Source organism: Haliotis rubra, unplaced genomic scaffold (assembly GCF_003918875.1).
Source record: "Haliotis rubra isolate DU_JTF1 unplaced genomic scaffold, ASM391887v1 Scf148, whole genome shotgun sequence".
Classification (NCBI taxonomy): Eukaryota; Metazoa; Mollusca; class Gastropoda; order Lepetellida; family Haliotidae; genus Haliotis; species Haliotis rubra.
This window is the reverse complement of record NW_025765425.1, coordinates 1,546,092-1,562,830: the sequence shown is the minus strand read 5'-3', so window position 1 is coordinate 1,562,830 and position 16,739 is coordinate 1,546,092. Positions and strand designations below refer to the sequence as shown.

Below are 16,739 nucleotides of genomic sequence, written 5' to 3'. Positions count from 1 at the left end.
AATGCATAAAATTGCAACATTGGGTCCATAAAAGAAGACCTATTGTGCACCTGAATAATATACTGAGAGAAACAAATATGGGATCACAGGAATATTCAAGCATTCCTTTAATATTTTCTAGTTTTCATCACCAGCTTTGAATAGCGCTGTGGTGATGAAAACTGGAAAATAATAAAGGAACGCTTCAATTTTCCTGTGATCCTTATTTTGTTTCTCTCAGTATATCTCCTTCTGCTGTTTGTTTGCAAGAGGTTCATGCAATGGTTTAAAGGTCAACTTGAATCCAATGGCAATGAAAATAGCACAAGTAATTACAGATCTGTCATGGTTCCTAGAATGGCTTGACGAGGACCTTGAGTTAATTGTTCAATGAGAAGCCAAAACTCTGAAAAGACGGTTCAGCATTCAGACTTAATATAAGCCAGCTAAGTAAGCATGACCAGCAGAGCTACATTGTCATGACAAATCCATGCCGTAACCTCGGGATCCTTGTTATCAGGAGGAGCTGTCACTATGACAACTGTGGACCTGCATTGCCCATGAATCCAGAATCAGCTCCTTCAGCATTCACCCCAATGACTGCAGAGAAAGCATTAGATCCTGGAGCTATCACTGCAGCAATTGCTGAGAAAGAAACCCATTTTGGAGCTTTCATCAAAACAACTGCTGAGTGAGTGAGATCCAAGAACAGGAGTGATTACCACCACTGACTGAATGGTGTCTCACCAAGGAGGAGAGTCGTCATAGCTCAGCATCGTCAGCAACAAGACCTAAGACTGACTGACTGAGTTTTGTTTTACGCCGCTTTTAGCAATATTCCAGCAACATCACGGCGGGGGACACCAGAAATGGGCTTCACACATTGTGCCCAACAAGTCCTAAGAACACAACAGTGCTAAGATCAAACAGAAACCATCACTTAAGTAAATAGATGTTGCTTGTTGGACATGAGCAGTTTAGCAGAACCACTAGTACTGCTGTAAAATAATTTCATAGCAAAATAGGCATCTATGTCTATAACAAGTGTTCAAATATGGTGAAATACTCCACCCAATCTATGATACATGATGGAGCCGGGTGTAATCAGTCCCCTAGCCAGGGACATATCTGTTATATCACATTGCTTAAAGGCTGAAGATAAGCACACAATCTGAAGCTGATATATATACAAGTAATGTTTATTTTGCAATGACTAACTGGATGATGACTTGTTCATTGAAGTATTCAAAGGCTGTGCATACATGCTTGTCAATGTAAAACAAAGTGTTACACCTACCAACACCGATGATATAAAACTGAGGAGATGACCTATCTACAGGATGAAATAGCAGAGTCGTGACGCTGCGTACATTTTCGTCTCTGCCTGGACACACTAAGCAGGCTAACATAATACTGTAAATATGGTGTAATGGTGATCAGTGGACTCGCGACACAAAGCCTACATGCTGATGCCATTTAATGACGACACACCAGTCCATTGTTTGTTCATAAACCTAACACAATTTATACAATTCGACTAAGGATATTGAATATATTCAGGAAGTATCTAATACACACTAATCCAGAAAGTGGACGTTGTATTTTTCTATTTGGAGCACTTACATTAAAAATTAGGTCAAATATTTTGTAAATCAACTAATCGAACATATATTACTTACATACATACTTATCAAACATCCCATGTACAAGAGTGTAATACAGTGATAAACATATAGGTCTTAACTACACCTTGAGCAAAGCCGAATGGACACCAGGTATATTTAAGTAAGTACTGTCTGCTTCCTCAACTATCACACATATCTCAGTAGAGCAGAAAATCTGTTGTCCGATCAAAACATGAGCGATGAATGTGCAGTTTGTCACAAAAAATAAGTCTTTTCCCCTTTAGGGAAACTTTGCACCATGTGAAGCTGTACATATTTGAAGTAACTTTAAAATCTGTTGTTATGGTTACGATTATTCGTCGTCATCGGCAACATAAGCCAAGGGGAAGTAACCAATCTGAAACATAATGAAAGGATGAGGATTAGGAGAGATAACATAATAATAGTTAATAAAACATCAACGGATGGTTCTTCACATTTGAACAAAATTTCTGGATCAGGTTCAAAAAAGGATATAGGCTTTTACTGATGATTGTCTCCCATCAAAAGACATTTGGGTAAGACTCTATTTTTCATTCCAAATCATTCTTCTAACTCTTTCAGTTTGTAAGCTGTAGAAAAACGTGTGTTGCAAGCCATGATTTGCATAGAGTAGGCAAATGTATTTCTTGCCCATTGTCCCAAAATGGCGGCCGTGTGCTTGCCTTGCTCTAATGAAGAATGTAATAGAAGACTCTCGATGACAAGCTGATGAATTTATGACTATTGATGACTAGCCGTGGAACAAACAGAGGACGCTTGGATATAAACTGTCTTGGCCTATTTCCCACCTGATGTAGTAAAAATTTTCTTGTTCTGATGTCATACTTAAATTTGCCTCAGCTGCCATTTTGGTTTGAGAACAAAGCGAGTTCTCACCTTGAGTGACCGTAAGTTCTGCCCCTTCCACCAGCCCTTGTCACTGCCATTCTTGCTGATGACTGCAATCCGGTCATTAGCCTTCAAGCTCACTTGTGTGGTCGATGTAGCTGCATAGTCGTACACGGCAACAGCGTACCCCAGAATTCTGTGATTTGCTGGAAGATATATTTGCAATTGCATTTTTTAACAAAGTTGATCAGTTATTTGTGCATGGGTTTCAATTCGTACTTGCTGAGTACGTCACAAAACAGACATTTCTTCATGAGAACATTCTGTGTAATATTAATATATCCTACTCTTTCTACTCTGAAGGATGTTAATTACCATGAAATCTGAATCACGCTGGTGCTTCGCATAAATCATCTATCACTCTTCATCTGTTTGACATAATATGGCCAAAGTGACTTTAAATTTTAACTCACTCACTCACTCACTCTTTGATATAACTATATAATCTATTTTCAAATTCTGACATGTTTTCTAGTTTAAAGAACATGCTGCATGGTCATTTTCAAATGTCCTTGGCTGAAAACTCCTGATTGTTTACATCAGCTACAGGGGACTTGATTTAGACTATATCATTCTCGGTGCAATAATAAATTACTTTTATTAGGTCATTGTTAGTGTAGTTTGTACAGGCAAAAGTAAGAGTAAACAGTGACTTTGGGAGTCAGTATGTTGCGTTATTGCAGGGGTTCAAAAATCCCATCGCCCGACACCTGGGGCAAGTCAGTTTTCACTTCGGGCAATCAAATAATGGTATCTTACTTGTCCGTGGGCTACCAGATAATTTCTGCTTACGGTTTCAAACTGCATATAAACTTGGATTTCATTTCATATCTTCTCAAAACGTAGCTATTAAAATTTGACACGATATGTGAACGAAATGAAGTAATTTTCGCAATGATTTTCGCAGTCTTTTCTGTGCATTACTCCTCGATAAATAGTCCAGAAAACATTAACATCAAATACCATGTTGATATATTCTTTCATAATTACATCTTAAAGTCACTTGCCCTGTGGCAAATGGCTTTTGAAAAATATTTTGAACCCCTGGTTATTGGAGTGAGTGAATATGTTCATGGCAAACTACAGTAATCAGATCAGGACCGGAAATCATTGGCTGATAGCATGAGCAGTACTCTAGACTGATGTCATACAATCCCCATTAGCCAGCTCCAGTAGTTTAATGAGCAGGTAGCTGTCACTGTGACCACACATCCTATATCTTACTGTGACTATCTGATCTTCTGTGTCACTGTGACCATAGATCCTATAAGTCACTGTGGCCACAGGTCCCATGTGTCACCAATGTGACCACAGACCCAATGTCACTGTGACCTTAGATCCTATAAGTCACTGTGGCCACAGGTCCCATGTGTCACCAATGTGACCACAGACCTAATGTCACTGTGACCTTAGATCCTAGAGTCACTGTGGCCACAGGTCCCATGTGTCACCAATGTGACCACAGACCTAATGTCACTGTGACCTTAGATCCTATAAGTCACTGTGGCCACAGTTCCCTAGTGTCACCAATGTGACCACAGACCTAATGTCACTGTGACCATAGATCCCATAAGTCACTGTGGCCACAGGTCCCATGTGTCACAGGGGTGGAAATAACCCATTGCCCGACGCCCGAGTCCAGTGTTTTTTTCTGTCAGGCAAGCAAATTTGTATATCACACTGTACCGGTGTCCAGTTGATATTTCAATGTTAATTATGTTGTTTATTTAAAAAATCAACAAGAAAATGGCCGGCATAGTGGAAAAATTATCAGAGCAAGTGATTTTACATGTGCCACTGTACCGGAGTTATTTCCATCCCTGTGTCACCAATGTGACCACAGACCTAATGTTACTGTGACCATAGATCCTATAAGTCACTGTAACCACAGGTTCCATGTGTTACCAATGTGACCACAGACCTACTGTCACTGTGCTCATAGATCCTATAAAAGTCACTGTAACCACAGGTCCCATGTGTTACCAATGTGACCACAGACCTACTGTCACTGTGACCATAGATCCTATAAGTCACTGTAACCACAGGTCCCATGTGTTACCAATGTGACCACAGTGTTACCAATGTGACCACAGACCTACTGTCACTGTGCTCATAGATCCTATAAAAGTCACTGTAACCACAGGTCCCATGTGTTACCAATGTGACCACAGACCTACTGTCACTGTGCCCATAGATCCTATAAAAGTCACTGTAACCACAGGTCTCATGTGTCACCAATCTGACATTGTGACCACAGACCTAATGCCACTGTGACCATAAATCCCATGTCACTTTGGCCAAAGATCACACATGTCACTTTAACCACATGTCTCCGTGAGACAAGAGATCCTACATGTCACTTTGAGCATTAATCCAATGTTAGACAGCATTTGGGATAAGCAGTGTTTTTCATTAAGTATAAATATAAGCATAAGTAGCAAGCAGTGCTCATTTCAGAAACTGGAGAAGTGGGTGACAATTTAACTTTCCACATCATACACAATTACATTCTAAAGACAGTTTCATCTTCCAGTCCGAGACTCAGTCACAATCCAGTGATTGACATAATAAGTACAAATATGCAATTAGGATATTAAAAGCAAAAAGAAAAGAAATTAAAACCCAGATATTCACAGGTGTGAAAGATGCTACAGTAAGCACCATCAGAGGTCCAGATAAGCTGCGTATCCGGGTAAAATACGCATAGAAAATTTCCAATTACGCATTGAAAAATAATTGTTGCGTACCAATTACGCATTTAAACTGTTAGATACGCAAAGAGTTTAAAACAAATGCGTACGGAATATACTTATAAAAATCGCTTGCGTAATGAAAAAGACATCGATTGCTATCAAGTTGTACTGTTAGTATAGGACAAGTGTTGTACTGTCAGTATAGGATGACTGATTTTTTATGAAATCATTTCCCTTATATTTAAGTTGGTTTTGATTAGGTATGACATAAGGCAGAACATACCTGCTTAGTAAACTTACTCAATGACACAATATTTAGGTGTGTAAAATGACTGAAATACGCACATATTTGAAAGCAGTGGGTAACGGAAAATGAAATACCCACTCAACATTCATAATACCCACTCCAAAAAAGTACAGTGGGTACAGTACCCACATTAGCTAAATCTTATCTGGAGCTCTGACCATCACATCGAAGCCCAGGCAGCCTGTATCAAGTCAATACTGAGACACTTGAGATGCTTGTGACAGACAATGCATCAACAAGTCTCCACAATATCAGACTTCCACACATCAGCCAAGGTCCTGATCTAAGCATTTGTAGTGTTACGAGTCAACGTAACTTGACATAGTGCTACAAATGCTTTGCCGATTACATTGTAACCAATTGGTGCATAGTACAAAGACAGTGGGGACCTATTTCATTCCTGAAAGCCCACAAGATGATATCCATTAGAAACTCACAGACACAGCATGCAAATTCAGCCCCACCTGAGTAACAGATACCTTGTTTAGTAGGTGTGTGGCACAAATTCTATTCTATAGGATATTTATATAGCACACATATCCATGTATCTACAACATGCTCAAGGCGCTGATATTTTTTCCCCTCAATCATCAGGTTGCCATTATAGACAGTCAATGATATTTGATGTATCAAACTGGGCCAAATCGAAGAAATATGCTTCAGTCATAAAATAGTACAACAAATGCATCTGTACATATATAGAATGTTATACTAGTGCATTTGGATGTTTTATATTGAACGTGAAGATGTCATGGGAGTGATGTCAGTGTCAGTGTTCGAAAAAATGAGTTGTTTCTCTGCTCCCATGACATCTTGGAGTTCAATACAAAACATCCAAATGCACAAGTATGACGTTCTATATTTGTGATATACCCTCTTGTCTTGCATTAATCTGTTACTTAATAAAACAAATCATAGCTTAGAGAAAGTAGAATCGGCAGGGGTTCCATACGAATCTGGGGTGCAATACAGAATTTGACCACATCATCCATATTTCACCCCTGTATTACTATCTTAAGTTTACATGGGTATATAGTAAATGACTGGATTGGGTGTTTAAACCTCAAAGTGGGTGGGCAGTTCAATTAGCTGACATGAAATAACACCTCAGTGGATAGAAAGTGATATCCACATGACTGTGATCATCTAATTACTTCATGTCTGAGGAATAGACAAACCAAACGTTCAAATTATTTGTGTGTCTGGAAATGGTGCCTACATGTCAGAATTTACAACAGCTCTGAGGCCAAATTAATTATGAGATTGAACAGTTTTTCAATAATGCCGTGTTCAGCAGTATTCTAGCTATACGATGGCGGTCTGGAAATACTCAACTCTGGACCAGACAATCCTGTGACAGATATCATGAGCATTTATGCTCTTTGGATACGAGGATATTTCAACCATGTCAGAGATCCTGACGATCAAAAACCATTAGTAGCCTCTTGTGGTCACAAGCACTAATTGCTGAAGACCAAGAGAGACTGACCACCCGATCCCATTAGTAGCCTCTGGTGACTAGCACTACTTGCTGAAGACCAAGAGAGACTGACCACCCGATCCCATTAGTAGCCTCTGGTGACTAGCACTACTTGCTGAAGACCAAGAGAGACTGACCACCCGATCCCATTAGTAGCCTCTGGTGACAAGCACTACTTGCTGAAGACCAAGAGAGACTGACCACCCGATCCCATTAGTAGCCTCTTATAATGAGCACTACTTGCTGAAGACCAAGAGAGACTGACCACCCGATCCCATTAGTAGCCTCTTATGACTACTTGCTGAAGACCAAGAGAGACTGACCACCCATTAGTAGCCTCTTATAATGATCCTTGCTGAAGACCAGTAGCCCACCCATCCCATTATGACAAGCACTACCACCTGATCCCATTGCTGAAGACCAAGAGAGACTGACCACCCGATCCCATTAGTAGCCTCTTGCTGACAAGCACTACCCGATGCTGAAGACCTCTTAGAGAGACTGACCACCTGAGAGACTGACCACCTGATCCCATTAGTAGCCTCTTATGACAAGCACTAATTGCTGAAGACCAAGAGAGACTGACCACCCGATCCCATTAGTAGCCTCTTATGACAAGCACTAATTGCTGAAGACCTAGAGAGACTGACCACCCGATCCCATTAGTAGCCTCTGGAGACAAGCACTACTTGCTGAAAACTAATTCTAACCTGTATAAACTAATAGACTAACTCAAATCTTCCCAAATGCATAAGCTGAAGGTTCTAACAAGTGAGGAGTAAGCTGGTTCCATCTAAATGGTCCAGAAGCTACCAAATGGACATACCTCCTTCACTCTGGGCATTCCGGATGGGTATTTTGAGTGTTGTGTTGACATCAGGGAAGCTGTCCCGCAATGAGTTCTGTTGGTAGTGTGAAACAAGTCTCTGCAGGCACAAGAGATCAACAGAATCAACATTATGCTCAAGTGGTTCTCATTAACATTCATAAATACAGATAGATAGATAGATAGATAGGTAGGTAGGTAGGTAGGTAGGTAGATAGATAGATAGATAGATAGATAGATAGATAGATAGATAGATAGAATGATAGATAGATTATTATGGTGTCATGCATACAGATAGATACAATCTGTATGCATAAAACACCGGGCCATTACTGGCCGAAAAGACACCAAGGCGTAAGATTACAAACATCAATGCATGTATGCATATGTGCATGTGTGTGTGCATGTGTGTGTGCATGTGTGTATGCAAGCATGTAGAGAGAGGAATCAGTCAGTTACTGCATGCATGTCTGGAAATTGGGAACATTGAGATATTGTTTGAAACTTAAATGTTATGTTACTGTTCTTATTTGAGTAAAATGTAAAGAATGAGGAATTTTTAATTGTGTTGTTCACAATAGATCTTTCTGACATGACCTGAAACAAAACAACCTCAGATCTTTGTGTGGAAGTAACAAGAACTAAGAAGTAAAAGAAACAACAAACAACAAAGCTGTGGGTGTTTACCAATAACATACTATTCATACAAATTTGGTTGTCAAAGGAAGACTGTATCAGGTCTGTCTCACCTTTCAATCCACATTAGTGAAACAATCCTAATAAATGTTTTCACAAATTTAGGCCAGGCCAATTTTATTTTTTGTTTTACGGACCTTTGTCCTAATAAAACCTAAAGGCAGGAGGAAAACAACAACAAAAAACAAGAAGACAAAGTCATCAATATCCCCCGCAATGGCAAAATACTCTTCATGATTATGTCTACGAGTTATGATTATATTTAGGTGTGTATATAGAAAAGTGGAAGGAGAGTATTGAAAGCTTTTTAAAGTTCTGCTCCAGAAAGGAGTTTTATCACCAATTTCAGTCTATGTCAAACTTGTTGCCATGGAAATGCCAAAAATATTTTATTCAGAATTCCCAAACAACCAAAAGGCACCAATACACCACCAGATCTATCTATGTGCCAAGTGTGGTGAAGAAACATTTAACGGTTTTAGAGTTCTGCTCCGGAAAAGAGCACTACCACCAATTTCAGTCTAAGTCAAACTTTTTGCCATGGAAACGCCAAAAATATTTTATTCAGAAATCCAAAACTACCAAAAGGCACCAGTACACCACCAGATCTATCCATGTGCCAAGTTTAAATATTGAACGGTTTTAGAGTTCTGCTCCAGAAAAGACAAATGTGCACGGACGGAGTGCATTTTAATACCCCCCCAAAGCGCTGCAGGGGATAAATATTGGTCTAGCCTTAAGAAGAAACAATGTTGTGATAGTGAACTGTAGGCTAAATACTACAATGACAGGATTGTGTTTTTTGTCATACAACACACAAAGAAACTCACTGGGACTGAATCGAAGTAGCGCCCCTCTGCCAAGAAGAACTTTGATTCAGCATTCTGGTTCACCTTGATGTGCCTTACTGCATTGGCGTACCTGGCAGGTGAGAGAGGCATTAATATCAGTACTGTGGAATTCTTTAAGGTCCACATAAGATGGTTTACAATCGACAATAAGGTCCACATAAGATGGTTTACAATCGACAATATTCCAGCCATATCATGGCAGCCTGTAATCAATCAAGCCTGGGCCCCGTTCCACATAACGATCGTAGTGCATACAACAGTCGTAGCGCTGAGATGATCTTAACTCCCATACTTTAACACACACATACAACAGTCATAGTGCTGAGATCATCGTAACTCCCATACATTAACACAGACATACAACAGTCGTAGCGCTGAGATGATCTTAACTCCCATACCTTAACACACACATCCAACAGTCATAGTGCTGAGATCATCGTAACTCCCATACTTTAACACACACATACAACAGTCATAGTGCTGAGATCATCGTAACTCCCATACTTTAACACACACATACAACAGTCATAGTGCTGAGATCATCGTAACTCCCATACTTTAACACAGACATACAACAGTCATAGTGCTGAGATCATCAGTAACTCCCATACTTTAACACACACATACAACAGTCATAGTGCTGAGATCATCGTAACTCCCATACTTTAACACAGACATATCGAGTGCTGAACAACTCCCATACTTTAACACACACATACAACAGTCATAGAGCTGAGTCGTGGCTGAGATGATCTTAACTCCCATACTTTAACACACACATACAACAGTCATAGTGCTGAGATCATCGTAACTCCCATACTTTAACACACACATACAACAGTTGTAGTGCTGAGATCATCGTAACTCCCATACTTTAACACACACATACAACAGTCATAGTGCTGAGATCATCGTAACTCCCATACTTTAACACACACATACAACAGTCATAGTGCTGAGATCATCGTAACTCCCATACTTTAACACAGACATACAACAGTCGTAGCGCTGAGATCATCATAACTCCCATACTTTAACACACACATACAACAGTCATAGTGCTGAGATCATCGTAACTCCCATACTTTAACACAGACATACAACAGTCGTAGTGCTGAGATGATCTTAACTCCCATACTTTAACACACACATACAACAGTCATAGTGCTGAGATCATCGTAACTCCCATACTTTAACACACACATACAACAGTCGTAGTGCTGAGATCATCGTAACTCCCATACTTTAACACAGACATACAACAGTCGTAGCGCTGAGATCATCGTAACTCCCATACTTCAACACAGACTTATGACTGTCCTAACGCTACGAGGAAGGGGGCCCAGGGCCAGAGCACCAGTGGTTGATACCATAAGCATCAACTCTCACAACAATGGCCGTACAATGACACTCAGTCTGATCACAAATGACCAAAAGGCCCTCCTGTGGACCTTCCTTGTGACAATCATTTCTTTTCTGACCTGATTTGAGCACAGATGATTTAACAAGTTAAACAATCTTTCATTATCTGATGATACAACATAAAAAACAACAAATATTTTGAAAATGACATTCTACCAACAAGTGGGGTACTGTTAGTTGACACTTACTTAATACTGAGAGAGTATGCTCCCAAGCGTATTCTGCTGATGGACTTGCGGATGAGGAAGGTTCCATCTGGACACTGGTCAAGCATGGCCTGGGCTGCATCTCGGTCCATCTCGTCCACATACCTACACACAATTACTCATGCATTCAACATGCACATACACCAATGGATATGGAAACAGTTGTGAGACTTTTGGATATAGAAACGCTCATGACTTATGGATATACAAACAATGTGAGACTTTTGGATATAGAAATGGTCATGACTTACGGATACACAAACTCTTGTGACTTATGGGGCAAATGTTGACTTCAAGCTCAGTCCACAATATTCAATTAATGCTGATCATTACTGCATTGAAAAGATGCAGTGATCAACAATGAACATTGATAGGACCATGTAATGATCCACAAATAACAACCTTAATGACAACATGCACTGAACTCCAGCTCTACCTGGAACATGGGCTCAGCATAAAGCTGCACACATCATCAAGTCCAGTAAACAAGGTAAGCCCATGCTTGTTGAGCACTGGTCAACCCATCACAAAACAATGACACTGAGGTTTTAGCTAACAGCTGTGGGTTTGTGATTTTTCACCACACTCCACAATACTGCAACTATACGACGATGGGTTGTATTGGTTGGTTGTTTGTTGTTTAAAGGTGCACTCAGCAATATTGCAACAATACGACGATGGGTTGTATTGGTTGTTTGTTTGTTGTTTAACGGTGCACTCAGCAATATTCCAGCTATATGGCGGCTGTCTGTAAATAATCGAGTCTGGACCAGACAATCCAGTGATCAACAGCATGAGCATCGATCTACGCCATTAGGATACGATGCTGAGTGTCAACCAAGTCAGCGAGCCTGTAAATATGACAAACTGACAACTCAGTGATTGATAATATGATCCATGCCCTATGGCCCTGGTTGATCACCGAGTTCATTTGGTCACCTCTTGTGACAAGCATAGGCTGCCAAGGATCAGTTCAAGGATTTTGTAACTGGTTCAGATAATAGATTACGGGAATAAAATTGCAAGTCCCATCATTGGCAGTTATGAAATGCAAGTCAACACCAAAGGTAAGTCCAGCACTGTTTCAGCACCTCCATGCAGGAAGAGATTATAATCAACAATTAAGCATGCCAAAGTATTACACACTCACTAAAAGTATTACACACTCACTAACTGGGATAACACTGTGGAAAAACTATCATTCCAACAGAAGAGAACATGGAGATTATTATCAGTTAGTAAAACACTCGCAAGACAAGTCCACAAATAATACTTGTTTGTTTTCGAGTTTGCAGATGTGTCCACGTCATCACACATTCTCTGATAGAGTTCACATGGGCTTGAGGCTGTTGGACGACTTAGCAACACACCAGCATTGTCCTACTGGAGCTGAGATTCAATTACTCCTTGAAGGATCTGTAGTAATACTTTTTGCTATGTTTTCAGTATCTTTTTTTTTGGGGTGGGGGTGGGGTGGGGTGGGGTGTAATTTCTCGCACTCAACAGTACTCAAGCTATATGACTAGGCCTTAATAAACATGACTGGGCCAGACAATCCAGTGATTGGTATCATGAGCCAGGATCCAGCAGGGTATACGGAACTGTCCATAAAGTTGCCTCTTACAACCAGCGTAGGGTGCTAGGGACCTACTCTAACCAAGAATAAATTGTTTATTAAGTACAGCATGTAAGTATTGAGCTTACTATTTAAATGCAGATCCTGCTGGGGCACATTATTTGGCTAATTTAGGTTGTCTTTCCAAGCATGTATTACGCTTTGTTAACTTATAAACTTTTACCTTGACCTATTTTAGATGATTTAGTATCAGAGAGTATGGCCCGATTATATTTTCACCATTGTAAAATTCCACTTGTACATAACAGGCGTTGTCAAATTCAACAGGATTCCCTTATAAATGAAAGGCACTGTGATATTAGAAAGTATACCCTTAACAAATTTGCAACACTGTTAATTCGCAAAGAATTCACTGTATAAGTTTCAAGCACTACAATATTAGGATGTATTTCCCTGTGACATATATCATATATATTTCCGTTATATACTTTTGAACTTGATTATCTTTGAATTATTAATGTTTGGCAATTTGGCAATTGGTACGACTGCCTACTAGATAGACTAGTTCTGGTTGAGGAACAACATACCATGGTTTTTCTTTGAGTTCAGTGACATTAACATAGGAATGTGAGGAGTTGACAGAGGATGGTGCGGATGTTGTGTCTGATAGCTGTGGACTGGAGGACTTATTGGGAAACGTCACGTCCAAGTACGAGTCTTTCCGCTGAAATACACACAATCAAAATACAAACAAAATAGTTGATATGTTAGAAGTAGAATGTAAGCTGTTTCTCTATCCTTGGTTCAGAAATATACCTTTGCAGTTCCACATATCTGGCGTAGGTTATCGAGAACAGGCTGTAATACAGAATCCTGGTTTATCCAGATGCTACAGTTACTCATGAAATTATTCATAATTTAGTTTTTACAGTGAAAAGAAGTCAAACACTTTGACACTACTAGCCTCAAAATGGCCTCTAGCATCAGTATCAGTAGAATTGAGGGTTTCCGTAGACTATTAATCAGAGTTTGCTAGACCAAACAAAATTTTACTTGACTCTGGGCAAGTGTCTCAAATCTCTGATTGAACAGATGCTAGTTAGGTAGAAACTAATTTAGACATAGTAAGTTCCAGTGAGTCCGGAAGACAGTATTTCAAGGCAACCGTGTCTCCCTGCATATTAAATGTCATTCTAAGTATTATTCAGAAATGTCCAGTAAACATATAATACAAAGACAATAACTGCCAAATTTCTGTCAGTTTACGAAAGGCAACATTCGCTAGATTAAATATGTTTCACTGACTCTGATGGTAAGATATTTCTGAACCTTGGATACTATAGGTCACAGCAACCTAGCATTCCAAATAAACAAACACAATCTCTGGGAGGAACAGAAGAGGCAATCCATGCCAAACAAACTAAAATTCTCAACCTGAAGAAAAACAAAATGTTGAGGTTAATGCCACCGACCCACACACAAGAGTTTCAAACTGACAACATTTAATTACATACAGACTTCTTACAATAGTAATATGTTCCAGTAGTATGTGTGAAAACATAATCTAAGCAATTTGGGAAAATATTTACAGAACAAGAACATGAAGTGATCATGAATGTTTGGAGATATTTACTTGTAAAAATTAATAACAAATTCCATAAAATATTCCCAAAATATTCATGATCACTAACCTGTTTAATTTTATTAGAGTAGTTGATTTAGAATGATTTACTGAATAAAAGGTGAAGTGCTATTTTGTGTTTTCGTCCAGCATGTCTCAAGGTGTCAGTAAGAATCCCAAGCTAATTGTCAACTACACACTAGGAGAGCCAACGTAGTCCAGCCCTTCCTACCAAGGACACACGAAGAAGTGGCGCTGTGGGGGACCGTTGCTGAATTCCCGCACCACCCTGGCCTGGTGGGAGACCACTCGAGGGACAGGGTTCTCATACTGAGGTAGCTGTCAGGGAAACAACATCTCAACATCAGTGGTGTCACAAGTACTACAGCAATTGACTGCCATTTAGAAGTGATTCACATAAAGGAGAGAATATAGGAATGTCAACTTCATTATCACAAGGAATACGTCTCAGAGCATATCCTTAGTCTCTGACCACATGAGTATATTCTTACTCGTTATAACCAGAGTATAATCCGATATACCATGATGAAGGGGTGAGAATATACCCTGAAACGTTGACTTCGTTATAAAATAAAAAGTAAACATACATAAATTCTCTCCTTATCAATACAGGAGTTGTGGGCGGCACAGTCCGACGTTTGTATGATATTAGATAGTGACACCATATTACTACCTGTTACACCTACACAACAGAATCAAAGGCTCTGTAGCTCACCTGTTCCTTGACATGATACAACCTCTTTCATTTTTTGCAAAAATAGTGACTCAAGCATTACATAAAAACTGTAAAGAATTGTATAGAACTGCTCTGCATCACTTTCAGAAATATATTGAGCTATGTTAGGGATCTTTTGTAAATAATCACATGTTGGTCTGGTAAACTAGTATGGAAGTCATGAGGTACAATACCATATACTCAGCTAGGCTAAAACATTGGGTCCACCTGATAGTTTTTCAGAAAGACTTCCGCCCATATCCCCCCTTAAATTTCATCCTAGTCAAATCACATCACCTGAGTACCAGTATATATTCCTCATCTGATAAGGATGAGTTTTAACATGTTTCTTTAATTGTATCTGAACATACTGAAAGACATATCCAAATTCTAAAAATATCACTGAAAGAAATATTTCCTCATCGTTATAATTTAGGGGGTACGGGAAGAAGTCTATACCACATTGGTGACACCCACAAACATGGCAGGGCCGGAAATAACTTTAAAATTGCTAGTGTACTCCGGTACAGTGGCACATGTAAAATCACTTGCCCTGATAATTTTTCCACTATACCGACCGTTTTCTTGTTGATTTTATAAAATAAACAACATAATTAACATTGGAAAGTCAACTGGACACCGGTACAGTGTGATATACAAATTTGCTTGCCCGACAGAAAAAAACACTGGACTCGGACGTCGGGCAATGGGTTATTTCCACCCCTGCATGGCATGGCACTGACATCCCTAGAAACATGATCTGGGTAAGCTGGGGCTGTTCACAATGTTCTGATGTGCCCACAGGTATCTCTGCCTCACTTTATGACATGTGAATGCTGTCACCATTACTTGTTACACAAATTAGTTGTAAAAACATAGTTTTAAAAGAAAGCTCTTATGTGTTGTTGTTGTCAATGTTTGGGAATATGACATTTATGTCAGTAAACATAATCTTAATGATAATGGAATTAGTGTCACCTTTTATCAGTCATAAACTTAGGATGACAATATTCAAAGTAACTCAACCAATGCATGAATGAAATCACTGCACACATGTGAGAGTCTTCCATCACCTTCATGAAGACAGCATTTTCCCATATTACAAAGAATAACTGCAACCGAAGCCATAAAGAAGCTTGAACTGACCACACACTGATCATAGGATATTAGTCTTTTTATATATCTGCAAAGGGGACGCACAAAGCACTGAACGTCTCCCGCTCATCACCAGGAGTCAGTGGAAGGACAGGCACCTAAGGAGAACTTAGAACAATAGGACATAATAGTCAAACTCCAATTAACAACAGGTGGGTTGCCATTTGTTATCATAATATCACAGAGAAATAGTGAGTGTGTGAGTTTAGTTTACGCTACACTCAGCAATATTCCAGCTATATGGCGGCAGTCTGTAAATAATTGAGTCTGGACCAGACAATCCAGTGATCAACAGCATGAGCATTGATCTGCATAATTGGGAACCGATGACATGTGTCAACCAAGTCAGCAAGCCTGACCACCCAATCCCGTTAGTCGCCTGTTACGACAAGCATGGGTTACTGAAGATCAATTCTAACCCTGTTACACATCTTCACAGGTCCAGTGAAGTAGCAACACCTACCCATCCTACCAGCTTCATTAGTAACATACAAAGTTCTTTCATATTCTATTATTGTTGCAGTGTGCTGTTTCTTTTCTCTACCATACCAGTTCTTCAAGTCTGTATATAAGCTGAGATGGTGAGCAAATCAAATACTGGCAAACAAAATGGAGTCTATTTTTTCAGAAACAGAT

The 16,739-nt window shown here is 39.6% G+C and overlaps 1 protein-coding gene across 1 annotated transcript in view; it reads right to left on the bottom strand.

Moving 5' to 3' along the window:
• Positions 1-821: 821 nt before the first annotated feature.
• The window catches only part of LOC124269841 (guanine nucleotide exchange factor VAV2-like), a 117,055-nt gene continuing 101,137 nt past the window's right edge, over positions 822-16,739 (bottom strand). Inside the window, 7 exon segments of the mRNA XM_046704878.1 lie at positions 822-2,001; positions 2,523-2,680; positions 5,972-5,998; positions 7,841-7,940; positions 9,367-9,457; positions 10,998-11,120; positions 13,179-13,315. Coding sequence (XP_046560834.1) covers positions 1,957-2,001; positions 2,523-2,680; positions 5,972-5,998; positions 7,841-7,940; positions 9,367-9,457; positions 10,998-11,120; positions 13,179-13,315 — 681 coding nt within the window. The 3' untranslated portion in view covers positions 822-1,956.